A 10,670-nucleotide genomic window follows, 5' to 3' on the forward strand; every position below is an offset into this window, starting at 1 on the left:
GGTCAAAATGTGTACAGGCATTTCGAAAACTCTGGAACACAAGATGTGCATGTTTATGAATTCAACTTATAAATTTACCAAAAGTCAGAAAGATTCATGATTCAGTTTTACCCCAGACATTACAAGAGGGTTAATTCATATTCTTTCTTATAGAGCATGTTTGATTGAGTTTACTCTTATGTGTTAAAACAACTCTGCTATTGAACAGTACATAAAAGCTTCTATAACTGTATATAATAACTGAAGTGCTAAATTTAACTACAGTGTGAGTCTTATAAATTAATGGGTGAATACCAACAACTTTAAGTACATGTTAGTGCATGTTTGTAAGTTACTGTATTAATTAATGTATATAAGAAAACTGTCATAATTAATACAGACTGTATTGTGTTTGTCTGATGCCATTTGCAAGTGTGTCAGAGCTACAAACCTTACACTTGTTTTTAAATGAATCAGGTTGAAAGAATGAACGTGTGGAAACTGATGGTGAAGTGTGTGTATTTCTCACTCATTGTGATAGGAAAGAAAAGATGATATAACCTGTGAGATATTACTCTCTCACTCCCTTGCCTCAAGGAAAGCAACCACAGCATACTTAAAAAAAAAAATTATTAATCTGAATTTGGGATTCCCCATGAGTTGAACTGAAATAGTTCTATTTTGGTTGAGCTGTTGTGCCCAGTCATGTCAGTAGGTTTTGTGTCACTGCTGTAACAAGTATGTGGCGTCATCTAGAGGCGATATTCTATTCTTAATAAAGTAGTCAGACTGAAATGCATTTACTAACTGGTAAGAAATTTTTAATAAGGTTTCTCTGTTTAAACCAGGTAAATAGTATTTACATAATTACATTATGGACACAAAATGAAAAACACATTCAACATAATTAAACTTATACAACAAAAAATAAAGGCAAGCCAAAGGTCATCCTAGTGATAAAAAAGTTCTGTTATCCATTAATGTTTGTTACTGTTAAAGAATATCGATCAGATGGAGAGCTGAAGTCCTGCTGATAAGATTTGGTGCACATGTTTAACCAGATGAGTCTGACATATAAATGAGATCAAAAATACATGTATTTAGTTTGTATATAAATGCACATATTTTGCAGATTATACTTTTCATAAATATAGCTAATATTATTCTTGCATAAGTTAAGCACACAAGGCTTTTAAGCTCAGGTCATCAGGACATAGTCATCTGCACAGTCCTCGTTGTTGTCCAGTTTTTTCACCGGCTCAGAGGGAAGCATAACTACAGCATAATCACAGTCATTGTCCATGGAGTCTCTTCTGTCAGTGTTTGTGCCATGCCCTGCTGTATGGTCCGTCCCATGATCAATGGTGGCGTAGAGAACGTCCTCCTTAGGTGACATCTGTGTATAAGTGTAATAAAATTGTATATTAATCAGTGTATCAGGTAATGTTACAGCTAGGTAATGTTATAGCTACAGCTAGTTTAATCTGTAGTCTAACACAACTGTTCCAGTCAGTTAATGTCTAGTGAGCTCAGGTGGTCTCAAACCTGGTCCAACTTTATACTGTGTCAACAGTACAATTGGGCAATTAGAACAGGGCATGGGTTTGTGGAAAAATACCTCAAAACACAATGGGATATCATAATGGGATATCTAGCATTTTAGCAGGGAATGAGAATGGTAAAGATTCTCTTTGTGTTGACATCTGAAAATGAATGGGTCGTTTTCTGGCCTATATTTTAGGTCATATTATAGGCTAACACAAACACAACTCTTTGAGTTGAAGTCTATATGGTAGAAAAAATAACTGATTTAATAAAACACTAAAATTTGTCTTTTAGAGTGAGTTAATTCATTCAGGTGGTTGAATTGGTGCAGCCTCGTTGAGGGAAGTGGTTGCTCAGTGGTTAAGCTATTGAGCTACAGATCAGAAAGCTGTGAGTTCAAATCTGAGCACTAGTGGCCATAGTTGAGTCCTCAGAAAAACGCTTCAACTGCTCTGAAGTTGCTTTGGCTAAAAGTGTCAGCCTAACGAGCAAATATAATGGGTTATATTTGGATTTTAAATTTACAGTCCAGTACTTGAAAACATACTGTACATACTGAAAACAACATTACAGTACTTTACTCTAAACATGTTTTTTTTTCAGTCATTTTAAATCATTTTAAAATTATATGAATTTTACAGTACATTTGTGCCCAATTACAGATGATTACAAATATAAATGCACATGTATAAACTTCATGTTTGGCTCATGTCAGTACATGACAGTTATAGCGTCAAAAGCTATAACAGGACATTTTAAAGGGTTACCTTCATGGTTACAAAACAATATTTGCTTTGCAACCTCCTAATGCATACTTACACTCCTGTATGCGGAATTACGTGGGAACTGTCCTCATATTGTAAAGTGTAACCCTATATATAAATGTATACTTAAATTGTCAGATACTCTGTAGTTGAACATATCTATGAACATATCTGCAGGTCAAATAACTTTATTTACCCCACATACTGTTAAGAGAGGCCTGATGTCCTGTTACAACAGTTAAGATATGTTTGTGTAGTTATGCAAGCCAAAATAGAAGTTCATACATATGTATTTGCCTAAAATGTATTTTTCTAATAACTGCATACATCCCAGTAGTCACACTATGTTATAGTTGCATGAATTGTTTATTTAGGTGTTAGAGGAACAATAAATAGTGTCACCAAAATCTTGAGAATTTAGTCAAAATAGTAAATTTACTGATGCAGCACCCTCATACTCTGTCAAGGTAAAGACTGGAGAATGTTTTACACAGCCAAAAGAGAACATTTTGACCTAAAAGGATTAAGTAGGTCTGATAGTAGGGCAGAGCACTTTGACATCACTAATAAGTTTTTATTTATTAAAGAATAATACATTGTATGTGTTTAATTTTATGGAATGTCACTAAAACATGTTATTTCCTGTAATTATTTATGTTAGAACAGCTGTATACCACAATACTGTGAACAGCTACTTTTATAGAAAATTAATCAACACCTTCTGAGCAATCGGAAGTGAACACAGGGTGGACACAGAAGTGTTACTCTTCTAAAGTTCTACAGTTCTTTCACAACTAATCAAAATCGCATTCAGCCAAAATAACATCTCATACTGCACTCTTCCAGTACATTTAAATATTCTTGTATGTATTTATACAAATATTCTTGTATGTTTTCTTGTAAGTTTACAAACAAATATTAAAACACATGATCATATGGTTATTTTAACTTTTTAAGTTAAAAACAAGTCTCTTAGTATTGTATTTTGAGAACTTTTGTTTGTAAGTAATGTGTGTGAGGATTGTGGTTTGGTTTGATGTTTCTGAGAAGACCATAAATATCTCAGCATGAAATTAAATAACATCATCTAAAACAGTTCAACACAAACTAAATGACAATTAAGAGTGAATCCACTAACAGCAAACAACGTTAAAAATTTAAAGACACACACAGACACACACACATACACACACACACACACACACACACACACACGTATGTGCAAAATAACTTTTTGGTAAATTTAACATATTAATGGCATTGAAATGTGCTTCCAGCATCCTAATTGGTATGTTCAACCATTTTAACATATATCATTTTAGGTTTTCTAACTGAACTGAACAGGGTTATTGGTAAGAGTGTTTTTACATTTCCTGTCCCACTTTCATGATACTTATCATGAAGGGGTGTAGTTTCCATCATGCATGGTTTACTCAGTTAAATACCAAAAATAAGATCAGAATGATTTTGCTGGTACTTGGTAGTCACAACAGTATAATATTTCCAAAAACCCAGGACTGCCATCCATGTTAACAGGTCATTTCTATTCACATCACAGAAACAATGGTGAGATTGTGTGGCTTATTTGAATGTCAAACAACCAATCACAAATTGCAAAGAAAAATAAACTGCTGCTTCTTTAAAATACTATCCAGGTCCTATGATTCCCTTCATAATGGAAATATAAATTCATGAGCATACCATAGGAGATTATTAATTAGTTGCAAGAAATTTCTGCTCTTGGCTTATTTATGTCAGCCACACACATTGTGCCACTTTTAGATAGTGTGATGTAACCACAGAATTGCTAGGACTATTTATGCAGTAACATTTTAGTAATATGCTAGACTCCTGTTAGATGTTTATGTCAGTGCTTGCCATTTTTTCATTTGTGTAAGTTTTTTTTTTTTCATTTTTAAATTGTCTCATTGCTTTGTTGTTACATTGTATTATATTTGTCATAATATAATAGTCTGCATTTTTACTTTCAGATGTTTTGTTGCTTGTGCTATGGTCAGGCTGTGGTCAGGACACTATTTTCTGAACCCTGTGCTGATGCTTCTAATCAAGTTGCCAATGTTGAATGTGTGGTAATTTGCATAATCTGAACGCTATACCCAGAAAATCGACTTAAGCAGGAACATAACCTCTCTGAATACACATAAATAATGATGTAATTTTTGTTCACCAATTCCAGAAGAATACAGCCCACTGTGTTTGTCATGCTGTACATGAAGTGATGTTGTTGATTTAAGTTTAGCTTTGCAGTACACTTTTTGTTCAGGTATGACCTCTGATCTGTGATAAATAGCCACGTATTCCAAGCAAAGTAAGACACAAGTGAATTTCCATTTCTAATGATACTTTTCAGCAAAGCATTTGCAATACAACATAATAGATAGAATGTCAAAGTAGCCAGTGCTAGACATGCTTGGGGAGTAATGGAACACATGTAATGGTGTTACGTAATCAGGATACAAAAAACTGGTAACTGTAATCCGTTACAGTTATTTCAAAAAACAAAGTAATCAGATTACAGGTACATTTTGTAAAAAATGGGAATACTATCAGGATTACAATTTTTTTTCATTTAAAACCAAATAAATTAATCTTTTCACATAACAATATAGACAGCTGCTTGATTATAGTTCTGGTTCTCTCTTGCCAGTCATGACTCACATGAGTAACCTCCTGGTGCATGCACAAATCAATTTTGAGCAAAGTTAATTTGGTAGAAATGAACACAAATTGTTATGGTGACCATACGTCCTTTTTTCCTAGACATGTCCTCTTTTTCAGACCTTAAAAAAGCGTCCGGCTGGGATTTCTAAATTTGAGAAAATGTCCAGGATTCGGTCTTACGTTCATTATGACGTGCCTATGGTCACCCTAGCTTTTGTGATGTAATGTTACCCACATCGGGATCTTTTATTTATTTATTTTTTTTTATTAAAAACAAATCCAAACATTGAACATGTTTTTAAACTCTAAAATAAGCTCTAAATATTGTTCAGTATTTTAGATCATACTGCATTTCTCTTTACTTTATTTACATCCATCCATCCATCTTCTACCGCTTACTCCTTTTCAGGGTCGCGGGGAACCTGGAGCCTATCCCAGGGAACATCGGGCACAGGGCGGGGTACACCCTGGGCAGGGTGCCAGTCCATCGCAGGGCACAATCACATACACACTCACACACCCATTCATACACTACGGACACTTTAGACACGCCAATCAGCCTACCATGCATGTGTTTGGACTGGGGGAGGAAACTGGAGCACCCGGAGGAAACTCCCACAGCATGGGGAGAACATGGAAACTCCGCACACACATGGCCCCGGCGGGAACCCTGGACCCTGGAGGTGTGAGGCGAACGTGCTAACCACTAAGCGACCGTGCGCCACTTTATTTACATATGTAATCCAAAAGTAATCAGATTACATTACTTTCATATTGTGATACTTGGATTACGTTACTGATGAAATTTTTTATGAAGTAATTTTTAACTGTACTGGAATACATTTTTAAAGTAACTGTCCCAACCCTGGTGCTAGATGATAACTTGACACCCATTTGGGACGTTTCAGAGACATACTTTTGATTTATTAGGCTCATTACTACGAAGGAAAAGTGACATAAAACAATGGAATTGTAATAATGATGTTCTCAGTCTCCTTCTCCTTCTCATCATCGGTCAATCAGTCCATCAGCAGGTATACAGCAAAACTGATGAAATGTAACTGCTATCAGTTGCTGCTACCATGACCCAGGAATAAAAATGTCTAGGCCTGTTTTTGGGACATTATTCAGTGTGATGCCATATTTGATTATGATTGTGTTTTAAGATTATAGCCCACTGCACATGTAGGTCTGTTTATAATTTTCAGTGGGAACCTGCTTCTCCTGATTATGCAGGATTTACTAAAAATCTGTAACAATTTGCACAACATCCAACATCATTTGTATAATATTAAAATAAATGCAACCGCAATACAATCGATTTCGTTTAGTTGTATTCATACGTGTTTCTAATGAGATTGTGTTGATTTTTTTTTTGCTCCGCCCCTATCCTTGTAACCAGCAATTCTCATAACAAAGTTGTGTGTGTTAATTCAGTGTGACATCCTCACCTGTCCTGCTGCCATCGGTAAATGTGGACACACAGCAATTGTGTGAGGGGGAGGAAGGGAGAGAGAGAGAGCGTGAGAGAGAGAGAGAGAGAGAGAGAGAGAGAGAGAGAGAGAGAGCAAGCATCAATTATGAAGTCCACATTATTTTACATTACTAGACAAATGTCAAATATTCCAGGTCAACTAGTCTTCCAACTCAGAGCAGATAGACTTGTCTTATAATCTTAAAGATGATCTATCACTTAGCAGTCTTTATCAGTTCTTCATCTGAACCTTATCAGAATTTATGAAGACTTGACTACTCTTGGCTGAGTAGTGAAAAATTTCCAGAGTATATCACAAGTCATAGTGCCTTTCTACTACCTGACAATTAAGGAAAATGGCAACACTTTACTATAAGACCCACAAATCAGCAATATATTAATATTTAACCAATGCTTTCATAAAGGTGAATTCATACATGCTGTAATCCTTAGTGCGCCAGGAAATAATGAAGCATATACATTACAAGCCTCTGGGTTATATACAGTATGAATAGCCATTAATAATGGTAATAATTAAGTATTATCATCTTGTTAGCTTATTCTCTTCATTAAAATCATGATTTAGAGTATTGATAAAGAAGAATTACATTATTAATAGTCTTTTTTGGTACACGGTGTAGCTTAACCCAAACTTTAGGTTGTTAACATTTGTAATTCGAAGCCAGCACCACTAACAGTTTGCTCTGAGACAACGCAATAATCAGAATCAACCCAATTATATTGGTGTGATGTTATAAAAATGGGCACATGCTAATAAGAGTAGTTCCTAAGGCCAAACCTATGTTTAGAGTCGTGTATAGATGTGATTTTAGAAAAACTGTGAACAAAGTAACAACATGTTTCATGCTGGAAAACTACTAAAGGGTGCCAAATTCCCAGAACCAACATTATTGCCTATCAATCTGGCTTAACTCACCCTTCATAATGTAAAGGACCTTTATTAATGCTGCAGTCATGATATTAATCAACAAAATGAGTTACCAAGATATTAATACTTAAGTAATACCATTGAAGTGTTGTTGAAATTTAGTGATCAGAATCAATTGTACAATCTCTTATTTCTCCAGTGTGCTTCAGTTTTCTTGCTATTCTCACAAAGCCATATTGCACCACATGGCTGGGTATTACACCATGCAGGGATTACACATCATTGTTTCAGAAAAGCATATATGTACATATTTTCCAGATAAGACCAACCTTTTAACCCAGGATCACAAACTTTGTTGTAAATTGGACGGCCAAAATCATTTTCAGCTGTGTGTGCTCTTTATAGCCCTTGTTTTGGTGGACATAATGCTATGTATATGTATTTTAATAGTGATAAAAGAGGAACAAATAAAATGAACCTTACCATCACCTTGATATTTGTCTTTTCTAAGGAAATGAGACAGGAATACAGGATTACTTCAGTTGAACACTGTACACAGTTTATATACACTGATCGGTTGGAATTTCTCTGGAATTCTCAGAAGAAATAGTACTAAACTGTACATTTCCTTGTCACTGATGTGGTACCATCAAGGGTACTTCTTTTTTTTTTTTTTTTTGCATCTTTAATATATACCTGGATTATAGTGGATATAGTGTAAAGAATCGAGCTTTAAAGCTACACTACATGCACATTCACTCCAGTGACAGGAAAAGGACAGTTTACAACCCTCTTTTCTGAGAGTGTATTCAATGTCATTGCATTTATAGACGTAGTACCAATCTGCTAATGATGGTTGTAACTCTGTTTATTTACATCATGAGTAAATAAGTTCAGCGATGACCTACCTTCCCGTGAAGCATGAGAGATTTCCCATAATCTGAATCCTTTTGCGTATGTAGTGTGAATTTGTGGTCTGAATAAGTGAAGAATTAAAGAGATAACCCAAAGCCCACTGTGTAAGACGTGCTACTGTAGCTAGACAGTTAACCCCACCTCCTTTCATCAATAGCGGAAACATAGAAAGTGAGCAAGAGAATGAGAAGGGGAGAGAGAATACAAAAGTTCTAACAAGAGGGTTTTTGTGCTTCCTTCTATTTCCTGTGTTCTGTGGTTTGCATATGGTCTTAAGCACAGGTCTGACAAACATGCATTGCAACCTCTCTCTAACTGAAATGAAACCCCCCCTGCATGTAAACTTTCTTTTTATTCAGACACATACACATTTTAGCTGTTTCTTTTTAAACAGCAGTTTATTATTATTATTATTTTCATTTTAAAAAGCAAATGCATTTATCATCACCCTTAACAAGTTCAATGCCAATTATAACATCATGTTTCTATATTAAGTTAACCATGGTTGGGTCACATCTGATAGCATCACTCCACGCATGCAAATTTAAAAAAAAAAAAAAACAGATTATTTGCATTTTTGACATCATGTTATCTTAGAGGTTGACACTCTACAGTGCATAAAGAAAGTATTCACTGCGCTTCACTATTTCCACATTTTGTTATGTTACAGCCTTATTCCAAAATGGATTAAATTCATCATTTTCCTCAAAATTCTAGAAACAATACCCCATAATGACAACATGAAAGAAGTTTGTTTGAAATCTTTGCAAATTTATTAAAAATAAAAACCAAAAAAAAAGCACATTTTACATAAGTATTCACAGCCTGTGCTCAATACATTGTTGAAGCACCTTTGGCACCAATTACAGCCTCAAGACTTTTTGAGTATGATGCTACAAGCTTGGCACATTTATTTTTGGGCAGTTTCTCCCATTCTTCTTTGCAGGACCTCTCCAAGCTCCATCAGGTTGGATGGGGAGCGTCGGTGCACAGCCATTTTCAGATCTCTCCGGAGATGTTCGCTCGGGTTCAAGTCTGGGCTCTGGCTGGGCCACTCAAGGACATTCACAGAGTTGTCCTGTAGCCACTCCTTTGTTATCTTGGCTGTGTGCTTAGGGTCGTTGTCCTGTTGGAAGATGAACCTTCGCCCCAGTCTGAGCTCCAGAGTGCTCTGGAGCAGGTTTTCATCAAGGGTGTCTCTGTACATTGCTGCACTCATCTTTTCCTCGATCCTGACTAGTCTCCCAGTTCCTGCCGCTGAAAAACATCCCCACAGCATGATGCTGCCACCACCATGCTTCACTGTAGGGTTGGTATTGGCCAGGTGATGAGTGGTGCCTGGTTTCCTCCAGACATGACGCTTGCCATTCAGGCCAAAGAGTTCAACCTTTGTTCAATCTTTGGTCTGAGAGTCCTTCAGGTGCCTTTTGATGATGGAGTTGTGCAGAGATGGTTGTTCTTCTAGAAGGTTCTCCTCTCTCCATAGAGACACGCTGGAGCGCTGTCAGAGTGACCATCGGGTTTTTGGTCACCTCCCTGACTAAGGCCCTTCTCCCCCGATCGCTCAGTTTGGCAGGGCGGCCAGCTCTAGGAAGAGTCCTGCTGGTTCCAGACTTCTTAAATTTATGGATGATGGAGGCCACTGGGCTCATTGGGACCTTCAATGCTGCAGAAATGTTTCTGTACCCTTCCCCAGATCTGTGCCTCGATACAATCCTGTCTCTGAGGTCTACAGACAATTCCTTGGACTTCATGGCTTGGTTTGTGCTCTGACATGCATTGTTAACTGTGGGACCTTATATAGACAGGTGTGTGCCTTTCCAAATCAACTGAATTTACCACAGGTGGACTCCAATCAAGTTGTAGAAACATCTCAAGGATGATCAGTGGAAACAGGATGCACCTGAGCTCAATTTTGAGTGTCATGGCAAAGGCTGTGAATACTTATGTACATGTGCTTTTTTGTTTTTTAATTTTAATAAATTTGCAAAGATTTCAAACAAACTTCTTTCACGTTGTCATTATGGGGTATTGTTTGTAGAATTTTGAGGAAAATAATGAATTTAATCCAATTTGGAATAAGGCTGTAACATAACAAAATGTGGAAAAAGTGAAGCGCTGTGAATACTTTCTGGATACACTGCATCTGCTTCAGGTGTTCAGGGTGTGTGTGTGTGTGTGTGTGTGTGTGTGTGTGTAAGAGGAATTTCCATGTATGAGGCTATGAGATGTGAGATAATGTGATCTATTCACATGAAGTTTGACAATCATACTTTTTCTCTGTCTAGGAATAAGTTAAAATAAGAGTATTCTATTTGAGGCAAAGACGACTTCACTTCCTTGTTTTGGATCCCCAAACTCCTCAAAATGGCCAGACTGAAAAAAAGAGAACATTTTATGTGACTTTGCACATAAAACAGAA

At 36.4% G+C, this 10,670-nt stretch overlaps 1 protein-coding gene across 1 annotated transcript; it reads right to left on the minus strand.

The window, feature by feature from the left end:
* Window positions 1-223: 223 nt before the first annotated feature.
* On the minus strand, window positions 224-10,247 carry si:ch211-214p13.7 (uncharacterized). Its single transcript, XM_053626630.1, has 4 exons — window positions 8,242-10,247; window positions 7,817-7,839; window positions 6,422-6,429; window positions 224-1,375 (listed from the first exon to the last, which is right to left on the minus strand). Exons 1-4 carry the CDS (start codon window positions 8,541-8,543, stop codon window positions 1,178-1,180), a joined length of 531 nt encoding a protein of 176 aa, XP_053482605.1. The 5' UTR covers window positions 8,544-10,247; the 3' UTR covers window positions 224-1,177.
* Between the last annotated feature and the right edge of the window lie 423 nt (window positions 10,248-10,670).

Source organism: Ictalurus furcatus, chromosome 6 (assembly GCF_023375685.1).
Source record: "Ictalurus furcatus strain D&B chromosome 6, Billie_1.0, whole genome shotgun sequence".
NCBI classification, from domain to species: Eukaryota; Metazoa; Chordata; class Actinopteri; order Siluriformes; family Ictaluridae; genus Ictalurus; species Ictalurus furcatus.